Below are 14,934 nucleotides of genomic sequence, written 5' to 3' on the forward strand. Positions count from 1 at the left end.
CGCAGAAATTAAAGCTTACGTTAGCATAATAATGTCTCTTGTGATCTTTTGCGGAAAGATGGTGCTGAGATCGCTAAAATTTTGCTTTTAAATAGACTAGACAGTGTTTCTATGGTAAACGGTTTTCACGTCTTGGAAGACAACAATTTTATAAACAATTCGATGGTCAATGATAATCACAACCGTATTTGTAATAACAAATCGAACGAAACGAAGGCAACTGTTAAGAGTTTTTATCGACGATAAATGCAAAAAAAAAAATAATTCGTGAAGTATTATGTTTTTCTAATCGAACAACCGTGCAAATATTTAAGAGTTCGACGAAATAAATTATCTATCTTAAGACAGCCCGAGAGTTTGCTGTAAAAGCCTAAACGAAATAGAGACCGTTAAATGAGGACCGGACGTTTGAGACAGTCGAACCTAGCGAAGTTTGTTCGTGACTGATAAGAGTTTCCGCCCAGAACACTTATATGTACACCGCATTAAGATTCATAAACATATCTTACCTTGAAAACACTTCAGCATTCATGTCCTTTTGTCGGAAATTAAGGTAAATTAGCCCTTTTTACCTCGTGTACGAGAAGACGAAATACATATGTGCTGACAAAGTACATTCCTCTAACTTGGGTGGGGGATTCCCCAACCAGTTGATGGTCAATTATTATTTTATCCGAGGGGTACTGGGTCCATCAAGGGGCTGGAGATTATTTGTAAGCAAAATTTTTTAAACTTGCCGGCTTTCAGCGGGATTTTCAGCTCCACAGTTCAAAGAAAATCATTAATTTGTTGAAAGAATAGGAACGTTTGAACCAAAAAGCGATGCGTTGAGATCGACGTGGAGAAAAAGGGTACGAAAGGTTTGAATGAAAGATCGAATTCAAGTGCGGAAATAGATATTTTAGGCGCCCGGTCTTATTCAAGAGACAGAATATAATTTTCATTTCGATATTGATAGAAAATAAATCTCTTCATTTCACTTTGGAAGAAACCAATGACGTGGCCGACACCGACTAAAGAAAAAAGTGGGAATCAATCGCATAGATTTGTCCATTAGACCACATTTGGAACTAACTAGACGTTATATAAACGTCTTCATATAAACACACACAACCCACAATTCCTCTAATCGCTCTGACGAAGGGCTAACGCTCGAAACGTCGGCTTTTTTACTCTTTACGGCGGCCAATTTACGTTTTCAACTCAGTTGTTAACACTAACTAGACGTTTGCATGCATGGCTTAACACACATATAAGATCGAAATGACATTTAGTTTAATTCGCTGACACATTCTGAGACACAAATTCAGGTTATTTCCGCCTGGGCGATGGCATTGGTCCCCTAAAATTTGTATAAAGTTGTGCTTAAGAAACTAGGCTTCGACCTTTCATGGGGGTCGAAGCTCACCCTAACACGGGAGCTCTTTGTTCCACCCCGGCAGATTTGATCACAAATGACTAGTATGAGAAATTAATCTTTTTAGACCAACGGATGAGTGTTGAGTCAATTCATGCAGATTATAACTAAAAAAAAGGCAAAAACAAAAACATTTCATGCAGTTACGTTCGATATCAGAGATACAGGAAGTGTAAGTCAGTCTTCACTCATCTTCTGATTTCTCTCCACAGTGTACTACAAACTCCTGATGAGATTGAAACTTCAAGAATTTGCCAATTTTGAATATCAGAGATACAGGAAGTGTGAGTCAGTCTTCCGTCATCTTCTGATTTCTCTCCACAGTGTACTACAAACCCCTGATGAGATTGAAACTTCAAGAATTTGCCAATTTTGAATCGAAGCAGCAAAATCTCAGAAGTGATATCAAAAGCTCTGGCAAACTGTCAGGAGAATTAAGAGTTTGACGGTGGACTATTTAGAGCATTCACGCTGTATTGTGATCCTGTCTTACCCGCTGAACTGGACTGAAATCTTTCGAATTAATTAAACGTCGCGCATTGATTGGTTCGTACAATTTTATTGTGACGTTTATTTGAATAGAGAAACCACTTTCACTCTCTATTCCTCGTTCCGTTCATCTCTTTACTATTACACCCTTTGAAGGGCTAAGCGTTTTCTCGATGTGTTTAAAGAGGCAAATTTAGCATCTGTACAATTTAAGTTATGGTTGTCTCTTTTTTCTTTTGAGGTTGTTAAAATGTTCTTTGGAAACTGTGGTTAAAGATAAAAGTGAGTTTAAAGAACTAAAAATAAGGGCAGTCGCATGTCACCGCTTGGTTGAGTTTCTCAGAATCATAGTAATTCATTCATGAGCAGGACCAAAGGTAAGCACTTCTTTCATCATGATATGATATAACTTATTAAATTTCCTACGTTTTAGGACATTCGAAGTAAAAAAAGAAACCAACTACATCCGGAACCCGTCGAGTACCATGCGATGAAACGTTCCTACAAGCTAAAAGCGAACGACTAAGCGATTTGTAGAATTTGGCCATTTCCGGGCTGTTGCTCACGCAATCAAAGCTTAAAGTTTTTCTTCTGTTATTGTGTTTTTCTCTTTCCAACAGCTAGAATTTATTCCATTTGTATGCTACAGATTTGACAGGTTTCACAGGAGCTGAGCTAGGGTCTTGAATGATTTATCTTACAAAGAGTTTACATTACACAACAACGCTGTGCTGTAGAAAATGTCCTTTCAGTCAGCTTTGAATGCACTTTCCAAGTATTGTTTTGAAAAATCGGCTGTTGATAGAAAGAAAACGATTTCATGTGCTTTAAAAAATATTTTTTTAACGCAATTCCCATTATCAAGGTTGATACCTTTCATCAATCATTGGTTTCTAAGAAATAATGAAAAGTTTGCGAGTGCGCACGCGTTATCTCATCTACGGTTTCCGCCAGTTCAGTTTAGTATCATGAAAATTCAAATATCTCACTCTGGCTTAAAACTTCAACTTATAGCTAAATCCTTATCTAGTTTGAAATGTAGTTTGCATGCGAAGTTTTGAATTGATCTTGTGTGGAATTGGTTCTCCGTCCACAATCCTGCAATCCATTCTGGTCGAAATTTTTCACGGTTGACAGCGCTAATCGACAAGGTCGGATACGAACTCTTCTTTGGAACCATTAAGCTGGTGTGATTAATCTGAACGCGTTGGTCCTATATACGGAAGGTTTCTTGCTTTCTACGACTTTGAAATGATCTCTAACGTGGCAACGCAAAGCTCGAATACATGTAATGATATGCATAAGAAGCTCTGTGTACTAATTAAATAGGTTGCAATTGGCTGATGTGAAATCATGCATTTCTTTTCCTTCCTTAATTTCGTGATTCAATCCGTTTACTAGAAAAATCCACTGTGCGATGAAATGGCCTGTGACAGCTACAAGCTGACAATGTCTTACGTTTGATATACACATTGTTTTGATCTTCCATTGTTATCTTTGGTAGCTGAGTCAAAGGTAAACATTAAGCCACTTTGCATAATAATACTTAGGTAGCTCTAGGCTTCTCAGAAATCGTAGCCTTTCGGTGAAAATAGATGTCAAAATGGAGTCCGCAGCCCTCATGAAACCATGACTCAAAAATGATGGCGTAATAAACATTGGTCACGTGTCCAATGTTGTATGCGGCAGAGCAATCGGTGCACGTATCGTAATTCAATGAAATTCTTCAGCTTCCTTGAGATATATAAGTCAAAAGCAGCAGACTCCACGGGTCATTTTCAAGGAAATACGGAACGCGATGATTGAACTACGACAGGACTCTCTCCAACAAAGCAAATCTCTTCGATGGATCAGCATTTTGCTCGGTGCTATTCTTGTTGCTCTTGGTATACACTCGTACGTCTTGATCCGAAGAGATTTCAAAGAGCATTCGTTATCCTCAGAATTGAAGGAGCTGAGAAAAATGGTGGAGGAATTGTCTTCCAAAGTAGCTAAAACAGAGGGAGAAAACGAGAATTTAAGAGAAGAGCTCTTTAACACAGAGGTAAAGTTAGAGAACTTGCAGTAGAAGTTTCCAGATTTCTATATTCACCGAACATGGGCCTCTTTCCTTTCTTCAGGCAAACTAACAGAGTGACTGCCCAAACTTGAAGTATATCCTAAAAGTTATCATCAAGTCTCTTGACATCGATAAAATTCGAACTACGATTTATTCAACTCTTTTGTTTTGCATCTTGCAGATCTCCCGCCAGCGAAGGAATCCTAATCGTAAGTAATGATATAGTTAGTTTTGCATAATGTTAATTTCGAATGTCGGTGAGTGGTTGATTAGTGCACGGCGGTGAGTTCACGTTCGAGTCAACAAGTAGTTCTCTGTCTCCGACCTTTGGTCAAAAATAAATCCGCGTTGTCATATTAAAAATCTTTTAGCTTTTTTCAGCTATTTACTTCTCACGCATGCTCCGTAAACGTGATCATTAACAGTGAATATCTTTTTATAACAGAATACGTGATTATGTAAAGTCTATTGCAGATGGCTGCATGTTTTGTCCTACTTCCGTGTTTTCAATGAAACAGAGTTTACGAACAAGTTATTCGGTTTCATGTGTTAGGTGAAAGGATAAGGTCACAATAAGATAAAAAAAAAACCTTGCACAAACATTGTTAATGATTTTTTTGTAAAGATCTTCAACACTGTGATATTTTCATGTACTTCCAGTGCATACTGAGTGGAACAAATTTAGTTAACCATTTTCTAATTCAGCTGAAAGTTGGGTTTCTTTGACTACCAGTGCCATTTGAAGATTCGTGTCCCGTGAGACAAAAAAAGATTAACACTGTGGTCGAGTCTAAGTACTTCTGTTAAAGCGCTCTACAAACCACTATCAATGAAATACAACGCCAGTGTCATAGCTGAGCATGCTCAGAAGACCTCTTGAATACCGTACTCACCGGGAATTACACCGGAAAGTCGGTTTATTTTTGGGCCTATAAACAGATTACTAAAGATCCGAAGGCCTAGTCGATGTTGAAATTTGATGTGAATCGGATAATATTAAATGTTGTTGGTTTGCAGCCAGCTTTGATTTTGCACGAGCTATTATCAACTTCCTGCCATTAGAATCCATACATGTTCCTTTTAGAAACGCGATTTCAGTTGGCGGTAACATTTGTTGAAAGATTTTGCTTTAGACGGAAGGAAACGACTGTTTTTCGCCGCGACCAGAACATTTGTTGAAAGCAATAAATGATAAATGAATTAAAAAAAAAAATAAAAAAAACATTCGAAAACATCCTGTGTTCCTAAGTAAACGCAAAGAAGATTCAAAGAAAGTCCCTCTCGTTCCATCCACTAAAACTACGAAAAACCATTTGCTAAGAGTTAGATAGAGACAGTTTGGCGTATTTTCAGCTCGATCTTCGTGTTGAGAAAGATGTGAAAGAAAGGTATTTGTTTATCGTGTCACGAGCGTGAGTTAACCGAAAAAGTCTGAGTCCTCATGAGTAATCGAACCTCAGTCCGCTGTGCAATTTGCATTGTTTGGAAAAGCACATGTTGATCACACTAACGTATCTATCGATTGTATCCAGTGTTATTCTTTGCCCAACCCAAATAAACATAGAAATATTAATCGTCAGTTAGAGTAAAATAAACCACATGAAAAATGTAGAAGGTTTAATACATATCTATTACGTACCACAATAATTTCGCGTTGCAATTCCCAGAGTTCAAACGTTTGAATCCTACTGTAACGATGAAATTGTATCATTCTTGTCATACAGATCACCCTTGCCATTTGTTGAAGCACTGCAAGAAAAAACACCATAAAACTGCTGAAGAAGGTATGCATTCCTTACCAATGGGGGCTCAAATGGGGTTAAATCAGACAACTCTTAAAGCACAGAGCCGAATGATTCCCAGCTACTGTTTGATGTCACTCATGATCTCAGTGAAGAAACGTAAAATAAATATATAATGTGTTTAATAGATGTGTTTGGTCGGTCGTGTATTATTAGGATTTTTAGAGACGAAGCGAAGCATTATCACTAATGTGTGATGCACTCCACATGTACTCAGTAATTATGAGGTGCTTATTTTAGATAATTAAAATGATTTAAAATCTAACTTGAACACACGCACCGCATGTTAATCATATAGAACAGATTCCTAATACATATTCATATTTTTTTTCAATTTAGGATTAAATTGCACTTTGGTTATGAAATGCCAACCAGAAGGTACATAGACAAGTTGTTATCTCTTTTTTTATAAGACGATGGAAGCTTTAATTTAGCCATACATTTCAGCAAGCAATATGACAAAGAGGCACACCACTTCAGCTCATGACGATTTTGAGTTCAAACGCATCACTTAGCACAGAAAAGATATGATCTTTAGGCAGATTTCATCAACGTACGTAAGCGAACTTTCTTACTCAGCAGCTAGGAAAATAGTCCTTGATATCGGTTTGACCGAAAAAACTAAATCTCGCTCTCTCTCTATAAAGTATTTAGTTAACAAAAATACCAGTATATAGAGGAAATGCACAGAACCCTTTGGTAGCCGATTCGAACACAGAATCTCTGTTTAGTTTTGGGACTCGCCTCCCGAAAGTTGCAGTAACTTTGCAGGCCTTAAGAAATACTTTAAAATCGCAATTGATAGTAGTATGCATTAGCTGTGTTATCAGCCAATACGCACGACACTAACTTTTTACAACGCTAATTTTTTTCAGCATTTATACATATGTCTGCAGTCGGCTTAAGCAAGGACGATATCACAAAAGTGTTGAAACAAGGTACTATTATCCAGGATGTGTAATATAGTTGATATTCAGGCCTTCATGTAAGAAAGATTGTATTGAGATTCGTATATTTCTTTTTTATTTCTTTTCTTTATCCTATTAATATAATGATGACTCGTTTTCCAAGACAGAGATATAATCGTGTTGCCTTGTCTGAATGCGTAAATATGAGTTTTAATTTCTAGAGAGCATACGTTTTTGCTTGAACCGGAAGTTAAACATAAGAAATCATTTACATAAGAAATCCTTTACACGTCGCTAACAGAGTGAAAAGAGGGACTATAGAAAATATATAATTAAAAGAATGACTGCCAATTAACTACCAATCAGGAGAAAGGTCATACGAATATTACAGAGCCTTAAGGGGTATCAGGTAAATGTTATCATGACACAAATAAAATCCTCAGACTTCCTCTTGGGCGATAAATAACAGCCAGTCTCTTAGGAAAAGACACACAATTTTCTATCAGGATTTTCCTGGAGTCGTTCAATTCGAAATGTCCTTCTTCTTTCAGGCAATCGAAAAACTCTATTGCGTTGGGTCAACTACGATCCACCAATAAGCAACAAAATCATGTCACCTCACAGGGACCAACTCCTTTTTAAACTAGAGGGCTGGTACTCAGTTTATTTGAATCTCAGAGTAAGTGCGAACATAACCGAGGTTAAAGTTGTAAATGTCAATGGAACAGGAGAGACTAAGCCGATGTCTTTCACACCAATACCCTCAATTGACACCAGCGGTAAATATTTTGGGACTGTTCACATATCTCGACTACTAAAGATATCCAGGAACACTATATTGTCTGTTCAAGTGGTGTTCAAAGCTAAGGGAAAGGTCCAAGAAGACCCTAAAGAGTTATTTCCCAATTGTGGAGGATCAAATTCAAGGATGCAAGAAGACAACTTTGGAGCTTTTCTGGTGAGTTAAACAAAAACCACACAACCACGAGATGAACGTGGCTTCCATTTTCTACCGTCATTTTGAAGAGGGATGGATCACGGCGGTAAAATTCCTGATGGAATTAATTTTAATAAACACTCTCCTTTTGGACGAGGGATTATTTCCTCGTTAACATGAATGCTGTTAATGACGACATAAGCCAAAAGAGCAGGTCAAACTAAGTAATCGGTCTCAATATGAATATAATGTGAAGGGTATTATCTGTGAAATCAGTCTGTAAACTTAATAACAAGAGAAAAGAAAAGTGGAATTAACAACTTTTACATTTTTGACTTTGCAAGCTCTTTGGATTTATTGAAATCAATGATTGTAGTTCTATAGTTCTGTCATTTGTGCTTAGTTATGTTAAAATGCTGGACTCGTAAATTGTGATTTTGTTGTAAGTTATGTAAATATGCAATCCTTTGAAATCGAGCACGTTTTGATTGATTGTCGAAAAACCAAAACTGAAGTTATTGTGAGAGCCAGTCAGAACAAATAGAACATGAATCACGAGGGGCTGACTAAAACTCTAAGTCTCTCTGGAAGCGCGGTAAAACGAGAGTGATCGAGTCGCCATTCGGTTTTCGTCTAACATCTGATTGGTTAAGAGAATGGCGCAAGTTTTCCCGACCAATCAGAGCAAAGTAATGCAGAAACAAAGCGATCCCGAATTACTTTCGACACTCGATTGAAATTGGTTAAAATAAAATGATTGTAAATACAGCACCAGGCAGACTCACCCAACGCGGTAACGAGGTGTTTATGTCGTTCCCACGGTATGCACTGCGTTGTCCTGAGGACAAGATAATTAGGATGGAAGTGAGAACAGGTAGCTTATCTGTAAATATAACTTGGGGTTGACGAGTCATCGAATCCAATCCATGACTGAATGAAAAATGATCTGTAAACATGACCAATAAACAGTTTATTTTACATCAAAACTGTTCTCTAGTTCTTCTGAGGTTAAACTTAACCAATAAACAATCAGTAAGAAAATTCACAAAAAAACAGCACCATACATGAACGGTTTAGTCTTTTATTTTCTCCTTGCCTCCCCTCCCTTCCTCTAGTCTTGTTTTGTCCCTCTTGCTGAATGCTGGATTCTTAAGCAATTTGAAAACTGCTATATTTTATTTGACATAAGAAGCTTAGTCAAAGAAAACTCATCTTTACAATTGTCAATTCAAGTTGGTGTTTTATGTGCTATTGGCCGAATTACAAGTACACTGATCAATAGACTATGCTCTACGAAAATTGGACCAACCTCTAAAGAGAACCTTAATGAAATTCCTTAGTGAAATAATAAAGGGTTTTTTTTCACGTAAAAATTTTATGCAAATTTACTTTTATCAAATGATTGTTTGTAAATCAAGCCTCGCTTCTGCTTCGAGCACTGAAAATTATTGTGTTCAGAGTAAGGATCGTGTACATAATTATTAGTGCTTGTCGTTCCATTTGCTTGACTTTTCACATCCATGGAGTCCAAGCCCCATTCTCCCTCGCTACTCTCCTTGCCTTTGGGTCACTTGGCTTGTTAGCAGGCGGCACTAAACCCTTCATGTAATACTCCAATCGATCTTGAAGTTCCTTCAGCTTATCTGGGCATTTTTTGCTGAGGTCATTCTTCTCATACGGGTCAGCGGTGACGTTGTACAGCGCAACATTGATGGTTGGAACCGGGGGCTAAGATAAGGTAGGAAATCAGTCATTCAGTTCAACAAATCATTCAGACTCAAAAAATACAGTCACATTAAGAGGCACTGGAAGATAAGTTTTACATATGAAATACAGAGGTTTATGAATCAGCTCAAGGAAACCTTAAAAAATGCTGATAAAGTTACACTTGCTGTTCAACTGTACGATTTGAACTGTTAGATAATTACATGTATTTTTGACCAAAAATGGACCTGCAACAGGCTCAGTTTGTTAAATGCTCAATATCTCACACTCACATCATTCAAATCCTGTAGCAAGTCGGTCAGCGAGTCCACTTCAGAAAAATTCTTCTCTTCCGGAGGGATGAAGTACGAGATATTGGGAACTCCCATCAGAAGTTTCATGTCTCCTACACGAAGACCAATGCCTTGATACGCAAAACCGAGTTCATTGTCGGGGAAAGAGGGACTGTCTATATTGTGAAGAATCTCTGTACGTGGAGAGGCCTCGCCATTTGAAATGGTTTTCCAAACGTCATAACCGTCGAGGGGCTGATCTTCGTGATTAAGATGACCACCTAAATACGGAAAAGTCACTTCACGTACTTCACGTTGAGTAATTCACGTTAGGTAATTCACATACAATACTTCGCGTACTTAAATAAAACGCATACTGTCAGTTACTCTCTTTTCAGCGGTTCTTTTCGATGTCACACAAAGCTCCCTCAAGTTCCCCTACATGACATCCCAAAGAACGGCTGTGAATCAGACTGGCTTGTAGTTCAAAGAAAACTACCATTTAAAAGCACATCGCGCGAAATATTTCGTCCAAGGGGTGGGTAAAACTTCTACAGTTGTATTGCACAGAGTAAGCTGTTCCAATAAGCCCACCCACGCACGCTCTGCACTTGTCCTTACCAGCAAGATTAACCAATGTTGGGTACCAGTCAGTCACATGAATCAGCCCAGTAGATTTCACCCCACTCCTAGACAGCATTTTTCCGTGAACGAACCCCACCCCTCTGATTCCTCCTTCCCACAGAGTGTCCTTACGTCCTCTCAGGGGGTAGTCATATCCACCATTTTTTGGCACCCCTCCATTGTCAGTACTGAAGATCATTAAGGTGTTATCCCATAACCTTCAAAGAGCAGGAAATTAAGTAAATTCAAAACCTAGTATACCAACAAAATGTGAATTAACTTTATAATTATCATTTGTCATTCTTCATTCTTCTTTCATCATTCTGTGATATCTGCTTCATTAGCTTTTTTATTAACAACAAATCCATAATTTATCATTTATCCCCCCAAAAATAATACTTAAGTGAATGAAGATGTAAATAAATATTCATCTTCTTGTCACCTGAGGTAGGTTTCCAGTACTAAAATCATATTTATTTAACTTCCCTCCAATATAAGGTGGATAGTCTGCCTGTCTGCCATTTGTATACTCCTAAAGGTATCCCCTGTAGTTACCACATCCCTAAAACATCTTGTAACATCAAGCAAAGACAAATCAAAGGTTTGCCTTGAAAATTTTATGCAAGTTTTGCTTGTTATTCTTTCAAGAACAAGTTTAACCTATCCCTGGACCATTGTAAACACATCCACTACAACTTACCTCACCCTTTCCAGTACCTTAACATGTAACATCCCATAAACTCTGGGCTTGAAAGTGATACCCCTCTGGCAGATACTTGCCATCATTCAAATGTTCCCTCCTTTGAGGGCCTTGCTTGTCAAGGGAATTATGGCTGGAAATGCTTTCTATTTACAGAACAAGGAAATATACACATACCCTGCCTCTTTAAAAGCACCTGTTATATTACCAACTGCTTCATCCATGATATCCACCATCCCAGCATAAGTCCGTCTTGTTGTGTCGTTTATAAAGGAGTACTTATCTACATGTTGCTTAGGAGCTTGGACTGGAGAGTGGACATTTTGGAATGCCATGTAAAGGAAAATAGGACCATTTGATGCATCATGTGATTTGACAATATGCTCAGCTCGCTGAAAAAGTGTTGATCAATAACAAAGGCAATTAACAATGATAAAGATAAAAAAAATGCTGATCTTTCTTTCTCGAGTGTAGCACTTATCTTAAATCGATCAACTCATGGTGTGAAGAGAAAATCAGAAATTACACATGAATAAACAATCAAACCAAACATTTCAAAAATAAATAGAAATGCAGTGATTACTGCAAGTTCACTGATGCAACATAACAAACACATACCCATCCAAATTTGACAAAATAATTGCATGGATTTTGTTGAGCAGACTTGAAAATTTTTCATCTAACTTATGAATGTTTAAGCATCTTTGACTGCAAACATTTTAGCATTCTTTTTAAACACACATGATTCACCTTTGTAAAAGCATTAATAGAGTATGTCTCATTCATATCCCTAACAATTTCTTTGTTGTCTCTGAAATCAAGAAAATGACTAAGGACATGCGTGTAATGATCCTCTGCACCATTGTAAAATCCATAAAAGGTATCAAAGCCTCTGTAGGTAGGAGTACTGTCCCAGTTGTAGAAACCAAGATGCCACTTGCCTATCATGTGGGTGCTATATCCTAAAAATAAAACAAGAACAACAAGAAGAGCAACCCTTTAGTGTTTAATGGGAAATTTGCTTAACAAAATATGCCAACAGGTAGAAGAGCAGGGAGACAGGGAGGGAAGGAGGAAAGGGCTTTAAACATCATCAATTTAAATTTTGGAGGCAGAGCACTTCTATGTTCTGGGACATAAATTTTCTCTGTTGAGGTAAAAAATTGGTTAACCTTTCTACAAATTATTTCAAAGGGATGATGCTAAGCAAAATGATGTGGTTTAGAAGTTTTTTTCTTCAACAAGTGCCTTGTTGTGCATTGTCACCAACTGATTAGCTTGGCTAGTGTGTCATACACCCCCTCACCTTCCAAACAACTCTGCAACCTATTAAATATGTTGACAAAGCCATCAATAAGCTGGATAAATTGAATTATTGACCACTTAACAATTATATATATCAAACACAACCCAGTTTTGAATTTGAAATTTATTAGGTCACTTATAGTTAAATTTGAACAGAATTGTTAACATAACACTCTCAAGAGAAGGTTGGATTCATAAATACAGAACAAATTCTTACCAACTTCCTTTAGCTTTTGTGGTAGTGTAGTGATATTTAACGGCAGACCAAACGGACACCCAGTATGAACAATTCCATGCTGCATTCCTGAAAAGAAATAAATTGTTCTACCTCTACATTGCAATATTAATTCTCTTAACTACATCTGCACTGATTCTATGAATCATAGTAAGGAGAAATTACATGACGACATATCAACTCTCAATTTTACATACTTCCCTGTGCAAGAAAGAATATCTAGAGTTTCTAATATACATTTCCATCTAAATCTTCATTTATAAACTGCAAAGGACTTAACTAATCTATGTAAATACCAAAAGAAAATTTAATATTTATGATAGCGCATGATTATTGTCACGTTTCAATGGAAAGACCCTTTTTTAACTTTCGGTTTGTCTATCACATCATTCACTTTATGCAAGGATTTCTATACATGTACTTATGTTTGTTTCAAGTTGGAAAGCTGAAATCAGCATTTGTTGAGCAGAAACAAAGTTAAGCAGGTGGTGAATTTATTGCAGACCAGCCCTTGGGTGCAAGTGGCGTGGTGGTCGTCACATGATGTTTTCGAAAAATAGTAATGGGAAATTGAAGGAAATATCGCCCTCCCAGCTTTAGATTAGGAACAATAGTGTTAAAACTAGCCAAAAATCCACAGCAAACTGAAATCACACCAACCAAGGTGAATCGGGTATCTTCCAGACATCAATGCTCCTCTGGTTGGAGAGCAAATTGGTTGGACGTAGTAACTATCCAGAATTACTCCTTCTTTAGCTAACTTGTCAACATTTGGGGTTTGAATTTTCGAACCATGGAAGCCTACATCACTCCATCCAAGATCATCCACCAAAACAAATAAAATGTTAGGTCTAGATGCAGCGGAGGTGACGAATATGTGGAGAATCGTCGAAGCAAGGAAAATAAAAAAGCTCACGGCAGACATTATTGTCGCTGAAGAATACCAAAATTGGTTGAGTTGTCACGCTATGTCACGCCATCTCCTTTTAGTCTTCAAATGACGTTATTTAATCTAAGCATCGCAGATAGCTGTGTTACAACTGTCTTTGTCTCTCCTATAGCATCATGGCCCACAAAAGTTCTAATTATTATGGATCAAAGTCTCTTAATGCCCAATGGAAGGATCTGAGTTGCTCGGTAAGTTATCTTTTGAACGAGCACGAGGAACCAATGCCGAAGGCGGAAAGTCTTGGGCACATTGGGTGAACAGTTTAGAACGTACTCACTGTGCTGATGGAAGCTGTCGGGAGAAATTTAAGTTAACGGAAAGAAAGCATCACTGTAGAAGGTATGTAAAAAGCTGGCTAACACTTCTAGCGGACTTAAGTTCCAACGCGTCGTTATCCTAATATCAGTAATATGGAGTCCAATTCAATAGATTTATCTTGCTTTCTTTATCATCTGAGGAAGAGATTGGAAGGAAAATAGTTGAAAGAGTTAAAATTAATCCCAATTATCAATTCTTCATCGAGTTGTTGCAGTAATCTCTCCTTGTAAACGTTCAGCCATATAATAGGAAGTAATTAACCAGATATCATTATCAGCCCTCTACTGTGGGTCCACACTTTTCAGATTCTTGTAGGGGAGTGATAGTAATAGCAGTGGCAATAGTAATTTTTTTCCTCCGGGAGGGGGAGGGGGCATTCAAGTCACTTAGGCTGGGTGACAGATGTAAAAACATATTAATGTGTAAGGAATGTCACATTTCCATTTCCATAACATCAAACTGGATTATCCATAAAATTTTGCAACCATTTGAAACTCTTGTTGGCAACAGGAAGTATCTCTGAATTTAAGATTTGTTCCAAGACTTGTTTTTGGTTGAATTCAAGGTTAAGTTGATATTTATTGTGATATATTTGTCTGTAGATTAATAATGAAACAGAATGTTAAAGTTAATATACCAAAATAAATCTCTTAACACACTAACACCTAAGTGAGACTAGCATCTAATTTTTCATTACAATATCACCCCAGAATCACTCATTAAGGCCATGAGAATAAAGGAAATGATCACCAACTAAAGAAGCTCTTGATTGTTAAACAAATTCTCCTTGTCAGTATCATAGTAAATGTCTAGAAGACAGTATGGGAAATATCAAGATACAGAGGAAATACACAGAACCCTTTGGTAGCTGATTAAAACACAGGATGTCTGTTTAGTATTACAACTCACTTCCTGAAAGTTATGGTAACTTTACAGGCCTGAAGAAAATTCTAAAATCTCAATTGATAGTAGTGTGTATTAGCTGTGTTATCTGAAAACAATTTTCTTTTTCAGCATTTATACAAGTGTCCAATATCAGCTTAAACAAGGTTGATATCAAAAGAGTATTGAAATGAGGTACTGTTATTCAAGGTGTGTAATAATTGATATTCAGGCCTTCATGTAAGAAAGAATGTACTGAGAATCGTATCTTTTTTAAATTTCTTTTCTTATCCTATTAATATACTGATGACC

At 37.2% G+C, this 14,934-nt stretch overlaps 2 protein-coding genes and 1 long non-coding RNA gene across 7 annotated transcripts in view; 1 reads left to right on the plus strand and 2 right to left on the minus strand.

Moving 5' to 3' along the window:
* Nucleotides 1-620, minus strand: part of LOC136281726 (uncharacterized) — a 39,378-nt gene extending 38,758 nt beyond the window's left edge. For all 5 annotated transcript variants that reach the window (XR_010717935.1, XR_010717934.1, XR_010717933.1 and 2 more), the window contains exon 1: nt 510-620. This is a non-coding gene — a long non-coding RNA (uncharacterized lncRNA). The remainder of the gene's footprint in view (nt 1-509) is intronic.
* Nucleotides 621-3,436: 2,816 nt separating this feature from the next.
* LOC131784654 (uncharacterized) lies at nt 3,437-8,579 on the plus strand. The gene is made up of 6 exons (XM_059101502.2): nt 3,437-3,950; nt 4,147-4,174; nt 5,690-5,749; nt 6,107-6,145; nt 6,643-6,705; nt 7,227-8,579. Exons 1-6 carry the CDS (start codon nt 3,705-3,707, stop codon nt 7,640-7,642), a joined length of 852 nt encoding a protein of 283 aa, XP_058957485.2. The 5' UTR covers nt 3,437-3,704; the 3' UTR covers nt 7,643-8,579.
* A 12-nt stretch (nt 8,580-8,591) lies between these two features.
* Nucleotides 8,592-13,399, minus strand: LOC131784553 (arylsulfatase B-like). The gene is made up of 7 exons (XM_059101408.2): nt 13,134-13,399; nt 12,456-12,542; nt 11,684-11,895; nt 11,111-11,325; nt 10,231-10,451; nt 9,610-9,890; nt 8,592-9,340 (listed from the first exon to the last, which is right to left on the minus strand). Exons 1-7 carry the CDS (start codon nt 13,396-13,398, stop codon nt 9,125-9,127), a joined length of 1,497 nt encoding a protein of 498 aa, XP_058957391.1. The 5' UTR covers nt 13,399; the 3' UTR covers nt 8,592-9,124.
* Between the last annotated feature and the right edge of the window lie 1,535 nt (nt 13,400-14,934).

Source organism: Pocillopora verrucosa, chromosome 6 (genome assembly GCF_036669915.1).
Source record: "Pocillopora verrucosa isolate sample1 chromosome 6, ASM3666991v2, whole genome shotgun sequence".
Taxonomy (NCBI): domain Eukaryota; kingdom Metazoa; phylum Cnidaria; class Anthozoa; order Scleractinia; family Pocilloporidae; genus Pocillopora; species Pocillopora verrucosa.